The 13,159-nt window shown below is 43.7% G+C and overlaps 1 protein-coding gene across 3 annotated transcripts in view; it reads right to left on the bottom strand.

The window, feature by feature from the left end:
* The window catches only part of OSBPL10 (oxysterol binding protein like 10), a 261,251-nt gene extending 252,115 nt beyond the window's left edge, over positions 1-9,136 (bottom strand). The window contains exon 1 of one of the 3 annotated variants that reach the window (XM_074312716.1): positions 8,946-9,136. In XM_074312716.1, the coding sequence (XP_074168817.1) occupies positions 8,946-9,040 (95 nt within the window). In that variant the 5' untranslated portion in view covers positions 9,041-9,136. Of the gene's footprint in view, positions 1-4,286; positions 5,027-8,945 lie in introns of those variants that run through there. The other 2 variants (XM_019727744.2, XM_019727745.2) reach the window with 2 other exon arrangements.
* Between the last annotated feature and the right edge of the window lie 4,023 nt (positions 9,137-13,159).

The following is a 13,159-nucleotide window of genomic DNA, read 5'->3' as shown; positions in this document are numbered from 1 at the left end:
TACGTTCATGCGTTCCCAGAGTAATTACAGCATTCAGAAAATAAATCAAGAATGTTATGGACCAGAAAGGGTCCATTTAAGAAGGGACAAATTGAAGATCCAATAATAGCTCCCGCTTCTCCGGATGCTGCTACGCACTATTCTCAGTCCCTGACACACCAGTATTCTCATTTCATCCTCTCGTTGAACTAATGAGAAGGGCCAGGGTAACGGCATGTTTGCCAGTGAATAGATGAGAAAACGGAAGCCCAGAGCAATCAAGGAACTGGCCCAAGGTGACACGTGGGCTAAATGTTGATGTTGGGATTTGACTTGGAGGTCACATTGCTCTTAACGTTCCATATAAATGTCTACTGGTGGCCTGAGGTTTTCTTTTGCCAACACTTGTCTTTCTTATCCTATTCGAGTTGCCTTTCACTATTTGACTGAGTTTTTACAACCCTGCCAATCACCAAGAAGAAAAAGAAAGAAAAAAAAAAAAGAATTAGAGGCTGGTTCCATATTTGCAGTGTTTTCTTTTCTCCAAATAACAAAAACTAAAGACCCTCAAATTTAAATATCCTAGATCCAAATAGAAATTATTTCCTCAAGCACTTGACATTATAAGCAAGCCCAGGGGGTGGCCGGTTAGCTAAGTTGGTTAGAGCATGGTGCTAAAAACACCAAGGCTGCCAATTTGATCCCCGCATGGGCCACTGTGAGGTGTGCCCACCTTAAAAATAAATAAATAAAATTTAAAATAATAATTAATAATAAGCAAGCCCAAACTAGTTCCATTTGGAAGTGAGACTAAAATTAGCCTTAGGGTAAATGGGAGTTCATATAGCCAGTTTCTTACTAGGTGCAGACATTTCAAAGTGAACACAGCCCAAATGGAACTCTTGGTTGTCCCCCAACCTACCCCCAAATATGTTCCTCCTCCATGACCCTCATCTCAATAAAGCACCCCCCATCATCTCAGGCCTACAAACTCAAGAATTCTCCTTTCTCTCACCTCCACATTCAAACCATCAGCAGTGTTCTACCCTCCCCACTCCAAATCAGTCCCTTTTCTCCATCCTCTGTCCCCCAATTCCAAACCCAGCATCCGTTGCCCCTAACACCATGACGGGCTCCTACGTGACCTCTCTGCTTCCCGGCCTGGCCCCGTGAAACTCTCCTCTCCACACAGAGAGAACTTTTACAAGCACAAATAAGACCATGTCACCTCCCTGCCTAAAATCCTTCTGGGCAACCAGAATACAGTGTTAAATTCTTAACTCCACCTGCAAGGTGCTGTGTGATCTGGCACTGACCTGCTTCCCCAAGCTCTTGGGGTTCACTCTCCCCCTGGTTCACTCTGTATAAAAACCAAAAGATGGGTGAAAAGATAGTACATTTGATTAAAATGTGAATTGCAGTAGAGACGCTAGATCCACTCGAAATTATTTCCATAAATGCTTGCTTTTATTTCATCATCATTTTAAAATCTGTTTTTATTTTCATAGCACCTGCAATAATACTTTCTGAAATTTTTGTTCATTGGTTTAAATGCATTAGATGCTTTCTCTAACACCATCCTGTGAATCTATACCATGCTATTATATCTGAAGTGTTTTCTTTAAATAACTATAATAGCAAATTATAGAAACTCCTTAATGTATACTTTCCCCATGGTCTGATTATTTCACATTCTCTCAGCCAATGAGTGTGAGCCACATGTCCCGGACGTAGTCTCCTCAGTTGAGTGTGTCCCACAACATGCAATTTTCTCTCCAGTGACCTCTCTCGTCATTTATTTTGTGTTCTGGGCCAAAATGCCTTCCTAAGCGTTTGGGAATAGGGCTGAGAGTGCTACAACTAAATTAAGGCAGAATGGGATACTGAATGTTAAAATATAAACTTTACAGCAACTTGAGGACATGCAAGAGGACTCCAGAGTACAAAGTGCTAGTGAGTGACTGGTGTAAAGGGCATTATCACAACAGCATGGCAGCCTGGGAAGACTCTCCAAGAATGTTGTAGCTGGAGAGTGTCATCAACTGCAGGCACTTTGAAAAAAACTGTCAAAGGAACCTGCCATGAGTCCCCAATATGCAGGTAATAAGAATCAGCTCACCTATTTACACCAAGGCATTCCCTTGTGTTTTATTCACTGGAGTAGCTCCAGCTCCCAGAACAGTGCCTGGCACAAAGTACATCCTCAATAAAATAGTCTCTGAACAAATAAATTCATGAACAAATTAATACGTTTTCTAGGTTTTCTCTCTTTATCCTCTTCTCTCTCCCTTTTCACTGATCCAGACCTCCCTTTATAAGACCACTTGAGAAGGGAGAAGTGTGCAACTAAAAGGCCATCATAAATCATCTCCAGGTCATTAATGGAACCTCGGCCACTGTTCAGAGAACACAGATGTGGGAAACATAAACCCCGACACTGAGGTTAATAACCATTGGAAAGAGAACACTTTTGGAGGCAGCGTAGACTTAGAAAATAGTGAGTCTTTTGTGGTAAGAACTAACATTGAAGGGTAGCTATAAACCGCAGTAACAAAGTTAATTAAGATGAGACCTCAGTAGTGTACACAGCACCACATTTCACCTATGTAGGTTACAATTGTGTTAAGCATCATTAGTATTAATTTTGCCTCTTCTCAATCTTGCCTTCTCCTAAATACCCCAGTGGATTTTAAATTACACAAAAACATGAGTTACTACAATTCCTCCTAAATCCATTCCAAAGAATAAATCTTTTAATATACACTGCAGGTAAAATACAGTCCCCAAGTAAAATAACTGTAATCCAGGGTAAAAGCTCTCTTGACCGCATAAGCTACTTGAAAAAAAAAAAAAAAAAAAAAGCATTAAAAGTGATTGCCCAACACACAAACAATATACTGTCACTGACAAGTCACCTTGAAGTGCCATTAAAAAGACAATTACCAAAAACTGAAATCAAATGTAGTCATTTTATCTGTCTGGTCCTCTGCACTCTACCTGTTCTTTTTGGGCTTTCAAGAATTAAAGGAAAAGAGTGGACATGACCTGACAATGGAGTTATTTTGAGAAATAAAAGGAATCAAAAGTTAAAATGCAACTTCCACTAACATAGTAGATCTCCAAGGAAACTTGGTGAAAGTTCTCTTATCTATAGTATCAATATAGAAACAACACAGTTTCCAAACTTAGGAAATCATCTTCCTCCTAGTTGAGTTTCATGCAAGTCACTGCCTTGTAAGTTTCAGCCAGAAGAAATATGAACATTTCCAAACAACCTATAGAGTAATTTACCCTAACCAGCAGAGATGAGCAAGAGTTTCCAGGGTATGATTCAAATCTCACAAGCAACTCTAAGAGTCCCAAATCCTAAGATCCGAGGGCTACTAAGGGCAGGACAAAACATCTCATCATCCTCCTCTCCAAAAAGCCCCGTTTTCCTGGCGTGGCCATTTGTATTTCCCTCTGGCTCGTTTTTGAAAACGAAGGTTAAAAATGTAAACAGCAATGCAACATCTGCTCCTTTCAAGTCCTGTTCACTATCCTCACTGCCATAGCACACTCACCACCGCTACCCCGACTGTGCTGGGAGCCCCTTTCCCTGACATCCCCGCGCTGCCACGTGTCCATGGGAACCCTGCTGGGTGCCCAACTGTGAGGGTAGTGAGGAGGGAACTTCAAAAGTTATTATTAAAATAGCAAACTGCCCATTTTGAGAGGGGAGAGGGATTTATTTTTTTAAACGAAACTTCCGTTGCAGAGATCAGAGGTACCAAGCCACCAACTGGGCCGAGGGGTAGCATGCGCGCTGGAAGGCGCTGAGTACAGGTGGCAGGTTTTTGGTGGTGGTGGTGTTGTTTTTAAACACCAAAGTTTTAAATTAACTGCGTTATGGAGAAAATTACTGTGATCGCGCCCGATGTATTAACGCTTTTTCATCCAGGCATAGAGCACGTCCCCTCTGCCTTCCTTTCTCAGCCATTCTTCAGGGGAGCGGGAAACCGTTAGCAGGCAGGGCCGGGACCAGCGCGCTCCTGCTGCCAGCCACTCCAGTCCCAGCAGGTGCCAGTACAGAAGGAAAACAGGGCTCTTGCCTCCCTCTCCGCCACTGCGGTGCAGTCCTGGGATGGGGTCACGGCGCGCCCCATCCTGGGCACCCCACCTGGAGAGGAGCAGGGACACAGGAAGGGCACCCGTGCCGAGGTAGCACCCAGCGGGTCGGTGGTACGATCGCGCGCGCGCACACTCACACACACACTGAGCGGCGCGCGGGGAGGGGCGCGCGGTGGCGCGGGCGGCCGGCTCGTTACCTGTTCTGCCAGCCCTGGAGGAGGTTGGTGTATTTGCTGAGCACGCCCTCCAGCGCCGGCTCCCTCCTGCGGCCGCCTCCCCCGGACGGGCTAGCGGCTGCCGAGCCCGGGCTGCTGCGGCTGCCCCCACCGCCGAGCCCGGCTGCAGCCGACCGGCCGGAGACCCCCCGGCCCGCCAGGGAGCAGGAGGGCGAGGAGCCCGCCGAGGTGGCGCGGCTGCTGCTGCGGCTGCTGCTATTGCTGCCCCCGCCGCCATCTGAGCCCTGGGCCGCCCTCTCCATGGTCCGTGCGCGCCCGGGACTCCAGTGGCCGCCCCGGCGCTGGGGCTCCTAACGCGGCAGCGGCGGCGGCGGCTGCTACAGCTCCGAGCGCCCGGGCCGCGCGTGGCTGCTCCAAATCCCCGGGAAATGCCTGACTCATACAGGAGGAAGAGGAGGAGGAGGCGAAGGAGAGCTGGGAAGGAAGCCAACGGGGCTGGATGCAGCTGCGGCCGCCCCTCCTCCCGCCGTGGCCCCGGCCCCGGCCCCTCCCTCCGCACTAGTTTCCCGGGCAAGTTCGGCGCTGGTCGCCGGTTCGGCGAGCCCTCCTCGGGTTCCTCCTGCTCTTTCGAGTCCCAGCGGCCGCAGGCCTGGGAGCTGGGGGCGCTCCCGGGCGCCGATCCGCAGGGTCGGCACGCCCTGTCACCCCTTGCGCTTCTCCTGTCGTTCCCTCTCGTGTCCGAAGAGGCGAAAGGGAATCTCGGCGTGTCACTCCCCACCCCCAACCCACCTCTGGACCTGGAGAGAGCGGCAGCCCCACCCACCCTGTCCACCCGGATATGGACCCGCCCGGCCTAACACAGGCACACACGCACTTTCCCTCTCTGCCTTCCGCACCAAGCCTGGGCCACACACGTACACAGTAACCTGGAAATGAGCCTCGCTGGTGGAGCAAAGTAACAGGGCAGAAGGTCCTCTAGGATCCCCTGCGTGTCCAACAGAGGAGGGGAGGGCAGGTAATTCTCACAGGTAAGATAACTTGGGGCATTTTCAGACTGCGGAGTTATGATAAATGCATAATGGACACCAGGGCCGGTAAGGCAAGAAAACTCTCAGGTTCCCGCAAGTGCCTCCTTAAATTGAGTGCCCTAGGCACCTCACTAGCCTCATCCTAATCCCCACCCTGATGGACACATATAAACCTGGCAAGTCACTCATACAGGAGGTCAACACCTACACGTGTTCCCATGCACCACCAAGCAGCTGGGAACCAGAGGCTCTAAAACAAGTAAGCTGCACTGAAATCAACAGATCTTTACAAACATGGCGAAGTAGTCTATTGGCTGTAATTTCTGCCCCCACCCCCAATGCAAATACATTTTAAAATTTAAAATTTGGCAAAAGTAAATAGGCTGCGGCTCTCTCCACCCCACTAATAATTTGGGGGAATATAAATATCCAATGCAGTCTGAAAGTTCCTAAAATTACCTAGGAAAGAGCTTTGAGGAGCTCAGACACCTCCCACCCAACCAACACACACAGAAAACTAAGAGTGATAGATTGATAGGTGATCCCCGTTCAAAGGATCTACAAACCCATAAAGCAGATAAATAATTCAATGGTTTAAAAAAAAAAAAAAAAAGCTAAATGGAATAGAGTCAGCTCTCACGGGATGATTCCCTAAGCCTGACCCCTTTCTAGTTTCATATCCTTCCAGGAAGCTTTCAAGGGTGGTTTAGCTCTAGAAATGTTCATGGAGGAGCTTCTGAGGCTGATAAGAAGGGGTTGTGCCCCCAAATAAATTACAATTTCAGGTGCCTACACAGTGTAAAAAAGACAAGTTCCCCCAAAGAGAAGGCATGGTAGAAAGGGCCACCTTTGGAACTGGACAGAGTGGAGTTCAAATCTATGACCTTGATGAAATTGCCTATTTTAGCCTTAGTTGTCTCATCTGCAGAAATGGGACTAACGATACTACTGGCTGTGATGAACTATGTGAGAATGTTTATTTGTTCAAAATATTTACCACCTCTTCCTATGAGAGAAGTATCCTCCCTCCACGTTGACTTCAGGGTTGGCCATGGAATTGCGCTGGCCAGTGGAATGTGAACAGATGTAATATTTGCCACTTCTGAACATAAGCTTTAAGAGTTTTCATGGATGAGGGTAAAGGGGATCAAATATGTGGTGATGGAAGGAGAACTGACTCTGGGTGGTGAACACACAATGGGGTTTATAGATGATATAATACAGAATTGTACACCTGAAATCTATGTAATTTTACTAACAATTGTCACCCCAATAAATTTAAAAAAAAAATAGGTAGGAGAAAAAAAAAAGTCTTCATGTGGTTCCACCATCTTTCTCTTCCTTCTATCAGGCAAGCAGCATGTCCCAGAGAAAGAGTCTCCTTCAGTTTTGGTCCTGGAGTGGGAAGACATGTGGAATACAGCAGAGCCAAAGCCAGTTAGTATTAGCCATGTCACATGTGCGAAATGTTTGTTGTAAGCCACTGAGATTTTAGGAATCATTTTGTATCACAGCATAACTTGGCCTCAACCAACTGATACATTGATCGGTAGATGAGAGTTCATGAAGTCCTTTGTTGACATAGAGACTACAAAGGTGGGCACATAGTGAACTATAAATAAATGTCAGTTATTACGTACCAAAACAATACTCCTTTTCATGGAAGACTGCCCCTCTAAGCTCCTGCTAAAAGGGAAGTGCCATCATTATATTTCACATTATCTAAACGCTACCACCATCACTCCATCCTACCCAGCCAACCTGTGACTGGATGAACCAATGCAGCAAATTCTCACTTTGGACTAAAAGACTGAGACGCTTGAGACAGTCCAGTTGAAGGGGGAAAGGGCTAAGTTGAAAGGAAGAGTCAAGGCCAGTGTCTTAGTCTGTTCAGACTCCTATAACAAAATCCCACAAACTGGGTAGCATAGAAACAACAGACATTTATTTCTCACAGTTCTGGAGGCTGGAAGTCTGAGATCGGGGTGCCAGCAGCGTCAGGTTCTGCTGAGAGCCCTCTTCCAGGTCCCAGACTTCTTGTTGTTATCCTCACATAGCGGGAGGGCCTGGGGAGTTCCGGGCTCTCTTTTATAAAACCACTGATCCCATTCATGGGGGCTCCACCCGCATGACCCAAGCGCCGACCAAAGGCCCCACCTCCTAACACCGTCACATTGGGCATTAGGATGCCAACATATGAATTGGGGTTGGGGACACAAATATTCAGACCACAGCAGCCAGAATGGATCAAGAGTAAGCCAGCTGTGTAGGATCACAAATGGCCAAGGAGGTAAGTCAGTAGTAAGAGGTGATGGAGAGAGATGAAAGATAGATAAAGCACATGCTATTCCCTCTGTTGACAACACTCTTCCCTGCTCTCTCCAGCTGGTTTGTGCGTCTCACCCATGGAGTTTTGAATTAAAAGTCACTTTTTCCGGAAAACTTTCCTTGACCTACTCTAGTGTATAGCAAGTAGGGAAAAGATACCTGCAAATTTTTCTTTGGAGAGGAAAATGCCTTCATGTTAGAAAAATAAATTGAGAACAAAAAGGCATAATAAATTGGCAAAAAAACTATTTGGAATTCACATGGTAGAAAATATTTGCAAAGCATATATGCCCAATGTAAGAGCTTGTTTCCTTAACTTACCCAGATTGCATAAATCATTGAGGAAAAAACCAATGTAAACAGAATGACTGGAAATCTGACAGCTGTCTTTGACCATGTGAAGACTGCGGATATGGAAGCCAGACATGATTGGAGCAATAAGACAAACATGCCACACCTGTTAAAATAATGGGCAGAATCAGTAGCCCCTAGTAGCAGCTGAATTACCCTATCTTCTCCTCCACATGGACCTGGAGAGCTGGTCGGAAACTTCCATTAGTTGCTTCTGGAGCTCCCTTCTCTAGCTGGGAATATTCTTGCCAATGGCACATAAAGCCTTGAGAAGATGTTCATGCACCAGCAAGAGAGTAGGTGGACACTGACCTAGTTGGCCAGATGACATGAATGAATCCACAAGTAGAGAGAAAATTGTCACATCCAGATCACACTGATATCAACTTGGTCATGTTTGTGTTAGAAACACCAGGTCTGATGTATCTCCATCCCAAATAATAACAAGAATAACGAATATTTATTGAGTACATATGTGCCTGGCACTGTTCCAAGTGTTTTACACATAGTAACTCACTTACTCTTTACAACAACCACAGGAGATATGTACAGTTCTTATTCCTGTTTTACAAGTGGAGCAAAACTGATTCAAAGAGGTGCTAAGCAACCTCCACCAAATCCTGCTGGGGCTAGGATTTGAACTCAGTCGATCTGGCTACTGAGCCTGAGTTCCTAACTACTGCATTACACCACTTGCTTCATAACGGAGCCAGTCTCATTCCTTGTAATTAATGAAACCGCTGAAAGTACAGCTCAGTGCCTGGAGTTCCATTTCCTGTTATATTTTTGTTCACGTAGGAAGGGATTCTCCCATCACCATTCTGAGGGAAGCAGGGCAGGAGCTTGGGCCCCTAGCACCCAGCCACAGGGCCTACGTGCAATAATACTCAATAAATGTTTATTGTTGGATGAATGAAGCCATAGTTTATGGAGGAAGAAACAGAAACTCAGAAAGGAGGAGCCAATACTAAACCTGAACCAAGGTCTTCTGACTCCACGTCCATTGTTCTCACAAATACAGCCTGCTGCCTGAACTTCAGATGTGATGTGTCCATGCAACTCCACCATCCAGTCGGAAGATGAAAACACCACAGTTAAAGTGTAGATAGTCCAACATCCTATGAACAAGCAACTCCATCAGAATTACCCCGAGGGTTACATCCAGGGAAATCAAATAGCTACAAGGGTCATACGTTACTTTGCGGTACATTGTATTAACATTTTTCCAAAATGGAAATTATGTCATTGTTTTGATTATCAATTTGATTAAAAGAGGTGCTCATTTTTAAAGATTCATGTACACAAAGGTGTAATATAGAAAGTGAAAAATCATCTATAACACCTCCCCAGAGGAAACCACTGTCAATGATATATATACATATATATAATTATGTACATACATACATACAGAGGGTGGCAAAAAATGTATACTCATCTTAAGAAAGAAAAAAGCTGTATTAAAATTGTAATATTCAAAATAGACTAATAACAAAAGATGAATACAAGTCACGTTTGACTTCTGCAATTACAAGAGGTGCTCAAAGTGGTTACCATCAGCATCCAGACATTTCTGATGATGGCGAACTACTGCTTGAGCAACATTGATCAAAATGTCCACTTATATACATTTATTTTTTTGGCACCCTGGTATATAAATACACACACACACACACACACACACACACACACGCAGGTCAGACAATTAACTTCACAAACTTTCCACCATGTAAGCGCATATATCCTTCCAGATAATTTTCTATGCAGAATATAGTTGTATATTATCTTATTCAAAAACAAGTTCATACTATAAAATATGCAGTGATTTCTAATGTGCTTTGAAGACTGAAATATATGGTATGGACAGTTTCCTTTAGAGTTCTATCATCTGTCGCAGTTTCAGAGTATTCTGCCATATATGTGCACCCCAAGTTCATCGTTCCACTATTGATGCACACTATGGAGTCTCTAACCTTTGCTATTATAAAAAATGTTCTTTAAATAATCTTGTACATTAGTTAAATTATTTCATTGGAATAAGATACTGGAATTGTAGTGACTGGATCAAACTGCACCCATATGTTATGAATATGGCTCGTGCACTGCAAAATTACTCACAGACAGTCTGAATTAATTTTTACTCTGTTGATCTTGACTGGGTCTTCTCCCCCCGTTTCAGTGTTGGATGGATGGTCTAGGTTGGCCTTGGCTAGGATAACTGGGTTCTCTCCCCTCCATGGGTTTCTCTTCCTCCAGCAGCCTAGCCTAGGCTGCTGCTTGTGGCACTGAGAGGCTTCCAGAGAGAGGAAGCATGCAAAATCTCCTAAAGCTTAGTCTGAGAACTGACACAGGGTTATTCCTGCCATGTTTCAAATGTGCTGCCCTTCCCAGGGAGGAGTCCATATTGCATTGTTCTGGGTTCCAGTAGTAACTTAAAGGGAAACTACTACAATGTTCAAAGCCCTCGATGTCCTCAAATTCCTTGCCATAGGAACAAACCCACTTAAGCTGTTCTTCCACAGGCTCTTAACACAGAAAATGGAAATGACGTTGATGGAAAATAAACAGTTTCCAAAATCAAACAAAGAGTGCTGAAACAATTAATTGGACATTTACATCCAAAAAAAATTTTTTTTAATTTCTCAAAAATGAAAAAAAAAAAAGAAAATGTTAGACCTATAGTTCATATTTTATACAAAAATTACCTCCAAATGGGTCAAAAACTTAAATGTGAGATGTCAAACTATTAGGGTTATAGAAGAAAACAGGAAAAATCTTTATGAACTTGGATTAGGAAAATGGAGTAAACATGTTACCTTATGTGAAAAGGGAAAGTTCACGGAGAGGGCAGAACCAAGGGTTCAAAGAGGGGAGTCCAGAACCACCAGAAATTATTCCCAGTCCTTGAGGCCTAACCAAGAAACTTGCAAATGGATTGCAATGTGCCTGACTGGATTTTAGACCTGCCATGGCCACTGATTGCTGCATGCTTCCTGTTTCCCCCCTTTTTGAACAGAAATATCTGGAGCCGTTTTCCTATGCCTGTTTCACCATTGTATGTTGAGGGGGCAGTGGGCAGAACCTGTTCCTTCAGTTTCACAGGTCACAAAAACTAAACTCAAGGAGATAATCTTAAGGAACTACACCTGAGGAGCCTCTCCTCTCCTGGACCAGACTTAGATCACAAGATTCTGGACTTCAAGCTGGCACAGGAATGGAATGAGACAGTTGGGGGCCCTTGAGGAGTAGATGAATGTGTTTTGCATGTGGGAGGAATATAAACTGTAGCGAGAGAGTGGACTATAGTGGTTTCAAAGATATGTCTACAAATTCTGTGATACGCCTCCCCTCAAGATATGGATATTAATTCCTCTCTCCTTGCATGTGAAATAGACTTGGTGACCGTTTCTAATGAATAGAATACGGCAGAAGTGCTGAGATGTCACATCCAAGATTAAATTATTAAAAGACAATGGTTTCTGTCTTAGGTAAGCAATCTCTCTCTCTCTCTCTCTCTCTCTCTCTCTCTCTCTCTCTCTCTCTCTCTCTCAATATTCACTATAGGAAAGCCAGCTGCCGTGTTATAAGGACATTCAAGTAGCCTTTGGAGAAGCCCATGTAGGAGGAATGAAGCCATTCCAGCCACTATGTGAGTCACCTCAGAAGCACATTTTCTGAGGCCAGCTAATAGCCACATGCATGACCATAGAAGGAAATCATCACCTGGTCAAACCTTGAAATGGCTACAGCCCTGACAGACAGCTTGACTGCAACCTCATGAGAAACTTTGAGCCAGAAGCACCCAGCTAAGCTGCTTCCAGATTCCTGACCCTCAGAAACCATGAGATAATAAATGTGTGTTGTTTTAAGCCTCAAAGTTTGAGATAATTTGTTACTCAATCACGGATAACTAATATAGATTGCTATCTTGAAACTTGTCATTTTGTGATTTTTATCTCTTTGGTTTCTTCTTACTACCATTGACCAACGTTTCATATCTTAAAGATATGAAGCAGGAAAAATAAGAGAATTCAGGACAGGCTATGAGGTATTGACAGAAGTATAGACACGTAGAAAAATGGAACAGAATAGAGGGTTTAGAAATAGTTCCACATAAAACAGCCAATTGATTTTTGATAGAAGTGTAAAAGCTTTCTGTATTAGCTTCCTGTTGCTATAAAATATTATCACAAACTTAGTTGCTTAAAACAACACAAATTTATTATCTTACAGTTCTGGCAGTCAAAAGTCTGAAAATCAGTCTTACAGGCTACAATCAAGTATTTTTCTAAAGGCTCTAGGGAAGAATCAGTCCTCGCCTTTTCCCGCTTCTAGAGGCCACCTGCATTCCTTGGCTCATGTCCCTTCCAGCAATGGCATCACTCCAACCTCTGCTTCTTTGTGTCATCTCGTTATCTGATTCTGACTCTCCTGTGTCACTCTTATAAGGATCCTTGCGATTACATCAGGCCTTCCTGGATGATCCCTTCAACAAATGGTTGTGGAACAAGTGCAGATTTGCCAGCAAAAAAAAAAAAAAGAACCTTGACCTTAACCTTGAGCTTGACCTATACCTCTATACCTCATACCTTATGCAAAAACTTAACTCAAAATGGATCATAAATTAAAATGTATAAGGTAAAACTCTTAAACTTTCAGAAGAAAACATAGGACAAATCTTTGTGAACTTGTATCAAGGAAATAGGTCTTAGATACTACATCAAAAGCATAATCCATTGAAAAATTAGACTTCATCAAAATTAGGAATTTTTATTCTCTGCAAATATGCTAATAAGAGAATGAGAAGACTAGCCACATATGGGGGGAAATGTTTGCAAATTTGACAAAGGACTTGCCTCCAGAATATGTGAAGAACTCTCACAATACAGATATAAGAAAATAAGCATCATTACTTTTGAAATAGTCAAAGATTTAAATAATCACTTCACTAAGTAAGACATGCAGATGGCAAATAAGCACATGAAGAGATGCTCAACACCATTAGTCATTAGGCAAATGCAAATGAAAACTACAGTGAAATACTATGGTTAAAAGAAACAAAATTCAACTGAGTAAATATTAAAGATCTTACTGGCTTTATTCAATGATTCATGAATCAGGCAACATTCAATGATTCATGAATCAGGCAGCATCTAACAAACAGAAGGGAGCTCTGTCAAGCTGCAGAAA

This window comes from Rhinolophus sinicus, linkage group LG10 (assembly GCF_036562045.2).
Source record: "Rhinolophus sinicus isolate RSC01 linkage group LG10, ASM3656204v1, whole genome shotgun sequence".
NCBI classification, from domain to species: domain Eukaryota; kingdom Metazoa; phylum Chordata; class Mammalia; order Chiroptera; family Rhinolophidae; genus Rhinolophus; species Rhinolophus sinicus.
The sequence above is the reverse complement of the archived record's forward strand: the minus strand, read 5'-3'. Positions and strand labels throughout refer to the sequence as shown.